The following is a 14235-nucleotide window of genomic DNA, read 5'->3' as shown; positions in this document are numbered from 1 at the left end:
CCCAGGAATACATAAAAGTAGTGGAAAATGATTTTTTTTTAAATGTGACTGCACCAATCATAGTCTTAATGTTATTCTACTAGTTTTATTTTTTTTTAAATTATGTTCTCCTTTTACATCTGTCCCCCACCTATTGCATGTGGACATGATTCCTAGGTAAGCTCTGAAAGATAATACAAAAGAACAGGCAAAGAGATTTACATCAGAAATATAGGGCAGCAATGGGAACAAGATGCCAAAGAATGTTACTTAATGCAACATAAAAAAGTGACAAGTAGAAAAAGCTCAGACAGAACTAACACTGTCATCTAAACAGATAAGGTTGTGATTACATCCCACAGTTTTCTATACTTAATTTACCCTCAGGAATCAGCAGGGTCTATTTCTTAGTTAGAGAACATGTCTCAAAGAATTGTGAGCAGGTATGCCTTGTGAAAAGAACATTGTTCTCCAATGAGAAAAGGAAAGAGGATTTCCCTGTAGCATTTGAGTCTTTTTAATTATTAAAAAAGGGAAAACTATCATTGAATTCCCAGTTTGATAGATCTCTGAACTTTGAAATAGCATTAATGGGAAGGTTAAATATTTCCTACTCTTTAGTAAGGTTGTATTTTTCTTAATGCCTTTACTAATGAGCTAGCATGGAAAGTTTATTTTACTTTAAAATGAGAAATCAATTCAAGGTTTAAATTTCCTGACCCCTATCTTCTAAACCCCATCGACTATAACACTAGTAGAACTTCCCAGAACAATGAGAAAATGATCTGAGAAAGTGCTGAGATTTCATTATCTTTATCTTGCTCATATTGTTAATTTTTAAAAGGAATTTCACAAGTTATTGCATAACTGGATTAACAAAGATAAAAATATCATAAGGATATTTCAGCATTACTAGGCTAAGGACTTTTGGCTGCCTTGCAAAATCTGAAATGTTTAAGGATAAAAGAAAACACAGATATTCATATCAAAGTATAATGGCTTTAGAACCAAATAGCATCTTCTAAGCTATAGTTCAGAGAGAGGAACATATCTCTTTAGAGCTATTTGGTAATGTTGTGGTCTTAGAGTAATAAGTTGGACTTGAATTATACATGAAAATTCTTGAAGGGATACCCAATTGGTGAGATATTTATTAAAATGATCAAATTAGGACCATAAGATCTGGGTGGAAGGTAGGTGTTTATAGCCACTAGCCAGGTCTTAACCATCCTTGGGTTTAGCTAAAGCTAAAAATTTAAATTAGAGCAGAAATCCATACTTGTGTTTGAATAACATGTTTTTGTCCCTAACTGCAGGCTCCCAACTACTCTGATTGCATTACTAATTTTACTTCTGATATAAATTCCATTGAAATTTAAAAAGAACATATGAACCTGAAGACCATTATGCCTCTGGAAAGATAAAAACATGTTTAATTATTGTAAAAGGGTGTGGCTGATTAAATATTCCGAGAAAAAGGGGGTAGGGAAGAGTAGGCTAGAGAAAAAAAAACAAACAAACATATATATATATATATATATATATATATATATATATATATATATATATATATATATATATATATATATATATATATATATATAAAAACCTAAAGAATCTCTCAGGGATGATATAGGAAAAGACTGGGAAGTATTTATTTCTGCTCCTTTATGATAGATAGAAAGAAAGAAACAGAAAGGACAAAGTACAGACTAGCCAACTCTATTCTCCACAGTAATGTCTACTGGTGTTACAAAAATAACATAAATGATTTCATCCTCAGTTATATCACCCAAAATGAAGATGAGCTGGTCCTGTGTTAAGAGTGAGAAAAAACTGATGAACACGCAATATGCTTGAATGGTAGCTGTACCATATGAAGATATTTTGAAGAAGCCCTTCATGCCCCCAGCATATGGAATGGGCACTCTGCGAATAATTCATAGGAGAAGATAGAGTCAAACACAATCATAAGTAATCAGCTCCTTAATCCACAAGTATTTATTAAGCATAAGGCACTGTACTAAGATTAGGATAGGAAAAAACAGTCCCAATCCTCAAGAAATTTACAATGGTAGAAGCAGCAAGAGATACATATAAAATATATACAAACTATATTGAAAGTAACTTTAGAGGTGAAGGTATTAGTAAATGGGGGACATATGTCATGCGAGTGACTGACATCATATGATGATGTTACTTGAGTTGAGTTTTAAAGAAAGTCAGCAATTCTAAGATGCTTGCAGAATGGAGAGATATAGCATTCTAGACATTGAGGAATTTCCAGGGTAAAGATATGGAGAAAGGCAATATGATATGTGAGGAATATCTAGGATGCTAAAGATAAGAAGATAAAAAAGTCTGGGAGGGTCCAGTTAGGAAGAGCTTTAAATGCCAAACTAAGGACTTTATATATTATCCTAGAGGTAATATAGAATGCTGTTTATTGATTAGGGATCTGACAATATAGATGAAACAATGTCTCTGGATTATAATCAACATCACTGGACTAACTACAGTGATAAAATAGTGGATTAATCAAAATAAAGGACTATAGAATTAATGAATCCATTTAAAAAACATAAGCAAAGGGAAATCTTACATTTTTCAACGGATTCAATTTTCAGTTTTATCCCTTTATCATAAGATTACCTTTGAAACAAGATGAACACTAGAAAGTTGGTTTGAAACAGTAGAGAAAGCACTATTCTTAGAGTCAAGGAACAGCTAGATTCAGTTCTCATCTCTAACAAATACTGCCTGGATAAACCAAGGCACATGTCTAAGTCTTTAAGACTACAAGTAGAAAAAGAGATGCTGAGCATTAGTAGGAAGTGTTACAGGTCTGGCTGAAGATATATGTCCTTTATGTGGTTCCCTTGTTGATTCTGCTTATTGTCTTTATGAAAGTGATGTTCTACTTAAAGACAGAATAGACTGATATCAATTTGAATGTGAATACACATGTATTGAATGTTTATAACACAGGAGTCAAGAAAGGCAAAGAATGTCCGGCTAATATAACAAGAAAAATTCTATTAAGACTCCACTTATTGAAAACTTGAAGACATTTAGAAAAAACAGGATAAGATAACCTTTCAGTAAGCAAAACAAAAAGAATTGGTTCAACTAATAACATAAATACAAAGTTCAAGGGAGTGATATCTAGAGGTCTAGGGTCAATACTTGCTTAAAATAGTATCATTATATGTAGTTTTGCAAGCAGAACCTGAAAAATATTGTACACAATAGCAGCAATATTGTAACAAAAACCATTTGTGAATGGATTAGCTATTCTCAGCAATACAATGATCCAAGACAATTCTAAAGGACTTATAATGAAAAACATTATCCTCTTCCAGAGAGGTTAAAAAAGAAAAAGTGATCTGAATAAAGATTATGTTCTATTTTTTACTTTCTTCATGTGCATGTATACACACATTGTGTTTTTTTGGTTTATGTTTTCTTTCACAATATGCATAATTGCATATTCATAACCTTTATTTAATTAATTCACCTACCCTTTTGAATGAGGGAACAGAGAAAGGAGAGAGAGAATTTGGAACTCAATATTTAAAAAAATGCTAAAATTGTAAATAAAAATTGAAAAAATAAAATATATTTTTAAAAAAATAATTAAAGTGGTATCACAGAAGCCATGAATAAAAGGCAATCAATATAGAGTTAGTTTTAGTTACCCCTCCTTGTCCAAAGAATTCTATAGTTTTTCAGAGTTCAAAATAAGCAGCAGAATAACAATCATAAATATGTACAATTTAAGACCCCACTATCTGTAGAGAGCTAATCCCCTAACCTCTGCATTACCTGGAATCATGACACCTCATCTATACTCTGTCCCTTTCCCATCCAGTGGCCTTGCACTGTACTTAAATCATCGCCATTATAGGTCCAGAAAAGATGTGTTAGAGAATGACTCTATTATTTCCCTCACTTTTTTTGGTTATTTTCTATTCCAAAACTCCCTTCCAAGGTTACCATTACTTTTCACGTTTTGTCTCTCTCATTAGATTGAGAAATATGTGAGCATAGGAACTATTTTTATTCTTAATAAAATATAATGCTGGCACATAATATAAGAGCATAATGAATGCTTCCCACTTATTGAAATAAAATAATGCATGAAAAGGAATTATATAGTACTATGATAAGGTTCATTATCAATGTCATTTATTTTAAAATAATAAATACACAAAATATAAATAATTTTATTCATCTCCAAAGAGTATTTTTTATTATTTTTTCCAGTTATGACATTTGAAATTTAAGAAAATAGATTCTTTCTTCATAAATCATCTAAATTGTAAATTATCCCTCTATTGATGAGTTAGTCCAAATTACTAAGATCTGTTTTACTTTCAAGCTTCAAAGATACAATTTTTTAAAATTAAAGTTATAAAAAGAGAAGATAAAGAAAACACTACAAACATCAATCAGACTTCCTCTGAGCTCTTTGCATCCTCAAAGATTCCTCCATTAATAACTAAACTTTGCTTGGTAAACACTGTTCCAATTTCCTTTGGCCAAACACAAATCCACTCCCTTGTGATATTTAGTTTGCAAGTTATAGGTCTCAGAGGTATTCAATGGGGAAAGATTAATATCAGCATCCTTCCCTGTTCACAAGAGATTATTTTCTGAAACCCTGAGTGTGAATCATATTAAAAACAAAACAAAACAAAACAAAACAAAAAAAAATGATCATATTGCAAATGTATCAAGTGATTCAGAATCATGTTATCCTAATTCCTTTTGTAAAGGGAATACTCTCTCAAATGGAACTTTGTCTTACATCTGAATTTTACATACTGGTTTAGCTTCTAGTGAGATTTATTGGAAAAAACACATTTACATCCCAAGTCAAGATACAGCATTACAAACAAACATAGGCGATCATGGACATGCAATGCTTTGATGTCTGCAAAGAAGCCAATTCAAGTTTAAACTATGAGTGTATTACTGATGCAGATGTTCAAAACTGAGTACTGTACCTGTAATGAGGTGAAGGGTTGCCTTTGGCTTCACAATTCAAAGTAATTTTTTTCTCCTCGGAATCAACTGGGAAAATGCTGTTGCTCGGCTCTTTAATGAACACCGGACCTTGTAAAGTAACATCACCTGTAGAACGGTACAGGGACAAACTAGGTAAATAAAGCCTAGCACTTAATCCCAAATCCATGAACAGATAATAAAAAACATTGAGTAAAATAAACTTTAAAAATACTGGCAGCAGTGCTTGGAAATTTAGTTACCTTAAATGGCATTCTAAATCTAGTTAAGTTAGTTGGTTTAATACATTTAAATTACTCTTTCCCAGACCTTTTAACCTCAGTGCCTTTCTTCTAGGATTATCTCCAATTTACACAGTAAAATATCTCACTAATAAATGGTAATTTGCATATTATCTCTCTCCTTTAGATTGTGAATTAAGCAAGCACAATTTTTTTTGGTCTTTTTTTTTTTTTTTTAAGATTCCTACTGTTTAGCACATGCCTGGCACATAGTAGATGCTAAATAATGAATGTTTGCAAAATTGACTTTTACTAGCAAATAATATTAGTAAGGTGGAAGGTAAGATGATTTAAGAAATAATAATAATAATCCAGACATTCATATTTTCTTACTAACAAAACAGTAGTAACCTCTTTTCAATAGGATTCAAAATAGCCAAGTTTTTTATTGGAGAATAAACTATTAGGTGAGATATTTCCTGTCAAAACACACTTGTAAAACTGAAGTTTGAAAGCCATGGAATGACCACATTTAATCCTCCTCGTAAAAACTGCCACTTCCTATGGGTGTAATTCTGAAAGTAGATGATGCTGTTTTGCCATCTTTGAAATGAGAGCACTAAACAATTGGTGGAATCTTTGGGATATAACTGGCAGCCTCCAGCTCCTGATTTTAGATTTTTGCCAAGTTGTCAGGCTTTTGTACTAGAGTTGGCGTAATCAAACTATGAAATGACATTGATACTTGTGAAGAAGAACATAGGGTCTCTGCTATACAAATAAGAAAGCAAAGAGAGCTCAATCTGCCAAACATTAATTCCCTCAAATTTCTGAACCAAACTGGAGAGCAGTTTATAAAACTAATAAATTTAGAATAGAAACACTAGCTCTGGAGTATTAGAGGGCTGGGACTACCTATTGGCTCTCTGTATCTCCAGTACTTCATCCCATGCCTGGCTAACAAGAGGCTTGTTATAAGATATGATTGATTGATTGGAAACAGAGAACCTGGGTTGAAATTATGTCTCTGACATCTATTATCCTGTATTTAAGGGAGAAGTCATTGATCTTCCTCTACCTCAGTTCTCTCACAACACAAGCAAGTTATACTAAATAGTCTTGAATCTATGATCCTGAAAAAATAGTTCTTAGTGCTTATGTATCTGAAGAATTCTTGTAGAAATTTTAGGAAATAAACTGGCCAACAGAAGAAGTAAAAAAAAATCCAATGTTATGTTAAAAGGAGACACAAAGGACTAACTAGGTTCTGGCTCTTTCACTTTTAGGTAGAGGAAATGTAATAAATTAATGCTTTTCTGATCTTGGTGGTTAGGAATACAGGGTTAAAATCCAACTGACACCTGCTAACTGTATAGCTGTAGGCAAGTAACATCAATTTAATTTAACTCAATTAAATAAATATTTATTACTTGCCTATACATGCATGTATCGAACATTGTGCTGAGCCTTGGAGATAAAAAAAGACAGTTTCTGATTTCAACAATCTATAAGATCTTGATTTCTTTATTAGAAAAAGGGAGAAGGTGGACTCAATGACTTTAAGTCTCTAAAATAGGTTTGGGGAACCATCTTCCTCCTAAAGGCCATTTGGATATTTATAACATCATTGGCAGGCCATGCAAAATTATCAACTTATAGAACTCCAGCAATAGGAGGTTGTTATACATAGCTTTCAGCTCATCATCATTTGCAGTTGCCTTTGCAAATGATTTAGTGGAACATAAAATAGGTTCATATGAAGCTCTCTGTGCCAGAGAACTTTAGGATTTAGCTACAAAATTACAGAAGGATTTTGGCCTGTGTTGTTGGAGAGAGTACCTATATTTGAAATTTCCTATATTACTGAAGTCATTGATCCTTCCAATTTGCATATTTATACTCCCATAAATAAGGCATATTTTCCCTACAGCTACTGGCTTCATGTCCTCCCCATAAGTCTCTCTTGAATGTGGAAGCAAAATCTGGAATCTACTCTAAACCTAAATAACTAGTTTAAATCCCAAAGGGAATATTCAGCATTGGATCCCCATTAAGTTATTCAGCTTCCTAAAGAAGAAGAGCATGTCAAAATTAAATATTTCAAAAGTTTCTACCTGTACCTTTAATTGAAATGCAACAATTTTGACATCTCCCAACAAGTTTTATGACTCAAAGTACTCAGTGAAAAACAATCATTTTGTCAACAAGATTTCTTTCAGTGAAATGACAGAGCATCCCTGGTTACTACTTGGATTTTCTTCTTCTGGACATTCTGATAAGGAGGATAAAAGTTTTAGAAATATCTTCTTATTCTGTACAATATTTTTCTTCTAAATTCAGTATGCCTCAATGCTCTTTTTGTGATTTATCTTTTTAATTTTTATTTTATTTATTAGTTATGTATCACAGCTTTCCTCTGACAAGTTGATGTTGTACCATATAGAATTTCCAACATGAAAAAAATTTAGTGCTGCAGTACTGCAGTAGTGTTGGAAAGTAAAGGAGAGACATACACAAAAAGAAAGAAAAAAAAGGAATAGGAAAAAGTAGCATAATTTACAGTATCTTAATGAATACTTAGAATTGCCCTTTAACATTATAGATAAAAAGCTGAGGTTAAGGTCATGCTGAGAGCAGGATTTGAATGCAGGTCAATGATTCAAATTTTATGCTCTCTTCACTGCATTAAGTAAATCAGGCAGCAGACCTACTGTGCTATTTGGAGAAGGGGGAAGATGAAGGGAAAGAAATAGGAAAAAAATAGTAAGATGTGGTAAACTTTCATCAAATAAAAAATTTATGTATTAGCTGTCAAATGCACTAAGGTGATTAAGGAAATTGAGTATTATGCCTGAAATAAGATGGACCTGGGTTTAAGTCCTGCCTTAGACCCTTACTAATTAAGTGAATACTTAATATCTATCTGTCTCAGTTTTCTCATCTGTGAAATGGGGATAAGAATAGCACCTACCTCACAGGTTTGTTGTGAGGAACAAATATATAAAGAACTCTGTAAATGTTAAAGTGTTACATAAATGCTGGCTATTAAATGAAATCACTTTAAAATCCAATTTATTATATGTAGGACTAAAGACAAGAGTCTTAGTTTCAATAAGTCTTCCTATCTTTTTCTATGAAGTTGGAAAAATAACATTGAATAATAATGCTTTCTTATACCAGTGTTGTTGTAAAGAAAGTGTTCTGAAAATCTTAAAGGGCTTTGTTATTCTAATTGTAATAATTATTTCCATGAATCCAGGGAGCATTTTTTTATTATTTACTTTAAATAACAATATCTAACAGTAAAAAATTCAGCTAAATAAAGACAAGTCTCCTTTAGGGACAATCTGATCTCAAAATGCAGATTGCAAAATTACTCATGTAGGTACCGATAAAATAAACTAATAATTTGGTTTATCATTTCTATTGCATCAAGTAAAAATAATTGCATCTATTTCAGAGAAAGAAAGTGATGATATCACAAAACTATGAATAAGATTTAAGGACTTGTGAGGGATTGGCTGACTGGGAATAGGCATTTTAAAAAATCAGATGTAATACTTCTGAATATCACAAGGACATTCATATCCTTTGGAATAAGAAAAAAGAGGAAGAAAAACATTTACAGAGAACGGAGATTTTTTTTTTCTTTTATTACCTCCCAAGGTCTCCTTTTAGAACAGGTTAAAAGAACAAAAATCATTGTTCATAGATTGTTTTCGTGTTCTTAGAGTGAGGAAATTTAGGTATTTCATATTCCCACCAGCACCAGATCTCACCAGGCCATCTGATCTGCAAATGTATGAATGACTCTCAGTCTATGATTACAAAGCTTGAACTTCCAAAGTAACTCATATAACTCTGTGGATAATCTCTTTGTTGTTTATCCTTTATTCTGGAAGACAACCATGATAATATCATGACATAAAAGTGAACTGGATCTAGCCTTGAAAGCAACAATAATTTGGATTTAAGTTCTGCTTCTGACACAGTAAGTTAAGAAATATGTATTAATTATCTAATATGTGCCAGACACTGTGCTAAAAGTAAAAGAAAAAGTCCTTACTTTTAAGAAACTCACAGTTTGTGGGACATGTATAACAAGGAGACAGCCAGAGTAACAGAAAATGTCTTAGTGGGAAGGGACTAAAATCAGGGAGGGCTGAGAAAAGATTCTTCTGAAGGAAGATCTTGACCTGAGACCCAAAGAAGAGGGAAGCCAGGTAATGTTCACTACCAGGTAGTCACTGCATGGCTAAATTACTTAGCCTTTCAATGTCCCCAATGTAGCCCATAAGGTAATAAAAGACAGAGCAGTTTCAAATCTTTATTAGTAAATGGAGATTGTTTCTTGGCAGTTCCCTATACTGACAAAATCACAGGTTAGTTATAGAAAAATCTCAGTGAAATAAAGTGATTACTTATAGGAAACACAACTACACTTACAGAAAGTTGGAAATAGAATGTAGTTTCCAGACTTTCTAATCATTTCTCTTTTCATGAACATTTTAACTAGGGATTTTTTCATCAAGGGGGAAAAATAGTTGGGAGCAGAGTAGTATGGTCTTAGAGATAGTCCAATTGTATGTGTGATTGTGTGTGTATGTATGTATAACATTTTGAGATATATTATTGATATACATTTAATATTGAGATATATATTACATATATATATGTATGTGTGTGTGTGTGTGTGTGTGTGTGTGTGTGTGTGTGTATTGAAAGAGGGAAATGGCTCCCTCCTTCAGAAAGTTCTGAAATGCTGATATTACAAAGTTTTAAAGGACAATGGTGCTCATGGAGATGAAACATCCTTTTGTAGAAGTTGGTACCCAGGAGTAAAACCCCATTCACACAAGGTCAATTAGAATCTTGCTTTTCAGTGAATTTTCTTAGCACTCCATCCTTGGCAGAAAACACAGTTACAATCTGAAATTTAAAATCACCCAACCCACAATAATTTCAATAATAACTAATGATGATATCATGTTACTGTTAAGACTCATGTCCCATGTCTTGTGAACTACTCCCCAAAAAAGGGAGTGAGATAAGTTTATGGTTTATTTATTTACAAAATACATAAAGCTAACTTTGAATTCAGCATTATAAACATGAAGATAGGCATTTGAGCCTAAAACACAAACTGATCCATAATTCCCTTTCTCACCTGTGAGAGGATCTGCTATTGTTTTTTCTTTGAAGATTACTCTATTTTTTCCTGTTAAAAAGACAGAATTGACCTATCTAGAAACATCACATGAGTTACTCAAACTGAAAGAAAGACCACTTGGCTTGACTGAGAGCCTAATAAGAAAACCCTGTACTTTATGTAACTAAATGGAGTCTAGGTAACATTTAGATGGATGCTAAACTTTACTTTTTGCAACAGGACCCTTTTTTTGCTTTTTTTTTTTTGATAGGCCAGTCCAGTTCTATAACTCCATTTGAGGTTTATAGCCTAAAATAAAAGGTATATAACATTTCTGAACAAGACCAATAAGTCCCCAAATCCAATTCCTGGGGTATATTTTTTTAAACACCCACAGGCTACTAAGAAAAGCTGCCTTTGTGTGTAAGTACAAGCTTTATGAGCTCCTAAGGTAATGTCACGTAAGAGATCAAGCTGTGGCAGATCAATTCTAATAGCTGCACTCTATACAATTTTTATGAAGACTGACAATGAAAAATAGATAAGGGAGCCTTGGCAGTTGCATTACTTTACCAAACAGAAATGATATACCCAAAGAGGGGCAACGTTTCCTCTGAGCAAGGGAAGGAGAAAATAAAGAATATTCCCCAATTCATCTTCCTTTTCAGATGCTTCTATAAGAATCAGGATTTACATAAAACATAGTATTTTTGAATGAATCTACTATAAAGGCACCAAGAGGTGCCTTCTCTTAAAAAATTTAAGTTAAGTTGGGTTACTGAGGAATCATTCAGAGATTGGAATAGTACAAAAAGTATTGAAATCTTAGCTCAAGATGAAAAATTCAAAACCAAAGGCCAATGGATGTGTACCACTAGCCCCACTACCCAAAAAATGGATGAACATTTCTAATGCCATGGGACTCCATTATTTAAAAAGAAGAGATTATAAAGGCACTAAGGCAGGGACAAAGAGAAAATTTTCTTTATATATATATATATAGTTTCTATAACAAGAAAGAAATCTACCTTGGAGGAGTAAGGTAGTAAAATTACAAAACCCTGAAAGACATATGAGGATGTATGCAAAAGCAGTTGATGAGAAAAAGGCAACAATATGATGCTGTTAAAAACAATTAAAGATGAACTAAGCAGGCATTCTCTCAGTTTTGATGGCTAATTTTCTATGCTTGGAAATAATTCCAAGGACTTAGTTAAAAAATTAGCTCCCACATTAGCTGAGGAATGGCACATAGTTACAACAAATGCAATAAACAACTATTAAAACCAAGAAGAAACTAAATTTTCTTAAGTTACTAATTTAACCGACTGATTATGAATTTTTTTTTCCTGAATCTGTGATTTCATCAACATAGTAGAACATTCTCCTTCATCAAGGAAGATTCAATTTTCTGATGTCTTACTAGATAAATCATGATAAAATAGTCTTTTAAGTAAATATACATCTGGCATTTCAGCTATGTGGCCAGTCCAGTAGAGTTGTTTTTCTCTGCAGTACAATTTGAATTCTTGGCAGTTCAGCTCAAGAAAAAAGCTCAGTGTCTACATTTAACAAATCTTCTTAATACAATTTAAATGGAAGAGGTTCAACTTTCTGGCATGGTACTGGTATACATGTTTCATGGTCATACATCAATGAAATTAGCACAATGGATCTGTAGAGCTTCAGTTTGGTAAGCAGCCTAAAACTTGTTTTTCACATTCTCAGTCTCCCAAATGCCAAACGAAGTCTACCAATGAGTGTGTCAACTTCATCATTTGTGTGGAATGCCAAATGTATATTTGCTAAAAGACTATTTTAAGGCTAGCATAAGGTAAGCACTCACACAGAGGTCAGAAGAAGTGATAAAAGGACACTTTCAAGATTTCTCTGAAGAACTTCAATTGTAAGGTATGGGAGATGTTAATACCAGCGTGGTGTGCCCAAATCAAAGAATTGTCCTACAATTAAGCATTATCACAGAAGCTCAAAAGAAGTATAAGATTTACAAATCAAGAAGCATACCCATCCCAAATGCTCAAAGAGACTATGAGTGACCGACCTATAGAGAAGCTATCTGGAGTCATATTGGATTAATCAGCCAGAGTTGGATACTCTGTATCTTGGTCCCAATATTGTGATTCTCTTTGAGAACTCTTCTGGTTTGAAGATCTAATAAGCTATCAGAGGCGACAGTCAAATACAGATTGTCCCAATTCTAAGCTTATCATTGTATCTACTCTGCATATGGAAAACATCACAGAATCTCAGAATTACACATATGGGAAGGAGCTTAGCAACCTATTACAACCCATTTCACCAAAAGAATCTAATAATTACTAAAAGAAGATGCATTCATCCAACTTCTGACTGAAGAAACCTAAAGAGTTCATTCCACCTAACTACAACCCTCATTTTTAGTTAAGCTTTGAAGTTTTATTTGTTTATGTTTTTGTTTTTTTATGTTTGTTTGTTTGGTTTTTTTTTTTTTTTTGGCTTTTAATCTTGACATTTACCTCTGCAAATTCCACCCTTTCTTCTAGTCCTGTCTTCTGGGATCAATTAGAAATCTAATTCTCCTTAAGCTCTTCAAATTTTTAAAAACCTTTGACCATAAATGCCAGATTCTTCTTTTTTTTTTTAACTTAAACATCCTCAATTTTTCCATATGATTCCAGTGTATCTTTAATCATTAAATAAACCATTATATATTAAGCATATAGTGCCAGGCACTATAAGTGTGCTGAGGATCCAAATAAAAAGAACAAAACAATTCTGATTCCCAAAAAGCTTACATTCTAACATGAGAGACAACAGTACAGATGAAAGAAATGATTCACAATGTAAATATAGTTTATAAATCCATGTATGTGTATACATACATATATATAGAAGTACACAAAAGAAGAAAGGAAATAGGCATTTATTAAGCATGACAAATATCTCATTTGGTGTTCAAAACAATTCTGAAGCAAATAATTATCCCTATGTTGTGGTTGGTTAAACTAAAGCAGATAAAGCTTAAGACTTGCTTGGTTATTAATCTGAAGCCAGATGTGAATTCAGGGTTTCCTGACCTCAAATTCAGTGCGTTCTCCACTTCTTTTACCAAGCTGGATCAAAGTAGTTAAATGCAAGCAACTGTGAGAAGTAGGGCACTTGCAGTTGGAGAAGAGGGAAGAGGGATTTAGGAAAATAAAACCTAAGACAAGGACTCAAGGAATTACATTAGCCTTACTGCCTCTTTGGATATTCTAGAGACTGCCAGTGCATATCCCTTAATCCATAGTTGATCATAACATTCCAAATGTGGTCTGATCAGGATGAGTATTTTAGCACTGACAAGAAATATCAAAAGTGTGTAGAAAGCTGTGCTCCTTGATGCTATAAACCTCATAAAAGCTAGGTGACTCAGGAGGTAGAGTGCAGGTATTGGTGTCAGGAAAATTTAATTTTAAATCTGACCCCAGATACTTATCAGCTGTGTGAAGCCACTTAACCTGGTTGGCTCAGTTTCTTCAATTGGAAAGTGAGGATGGAAAGTGGGGATAATAATCACACCCACTTCATCAGATTATATAGTTGTAAATTACATAGTACCATGCTTGCTACACAGAAGGTGCTGTAGAAATGCTAGCTAAGTTCTGAGAAGAAAAAAAAAATTAAAACAAAATAAAAACAAAAAAAAATTAAAGTTTCTAGAGGTAAAATAAGCATTCAAGAGCCTAGCCTGCTTTATACATTCTTAATCTTAATTTGTATATCTACCCTAAATCAAAAGTATTTGTTATCTTTGAAATTCCTTGCCAGCTTACAAAGAAAATCATAAGAAAACAAATTTTGCATGATGATGGAGAT

General features: G+C 32.9%; 1 protein-coding gene across 1 annotated transcript in view; it reads right to left on the bottom strand.

The window, feature by feature from the left end:
• Positions 1-14235, bottom strand: part of CNTN3 (contactin 3) — a 429201-nt gene that overhangs the window by 263255 nt on the left and 151711 nt on the right. Inside the window, 1 exon segment of the mRNA XM_074284089.1 lies at positions 4989-5115. Coding sequence (XP_074140190.1) covers positions 4989-5115 — 127 coding nt within the window.

Source organism: Sminthopsis crassicaudata, chromosome 1 (assembly GCF_048593235.1).
Source record: "Sminthopsis crassicaudata isolate SCR6 chromosome 1, ASM4859323v1, whole genome shotgun sequence".
Classification (NCBI taxonomy): Eukaryota; Metazoa; Chordata; class Mammalia; order Dasyuromorphia; family Dasyuridae; genus Sminthopsis; species Sminthopsis crassicaudata.
The sequence above is the reverse complement of the archived record's forward strand: the minus strand, read 5'-3'. Positions and strand labels throughout refer to the sequence as shown.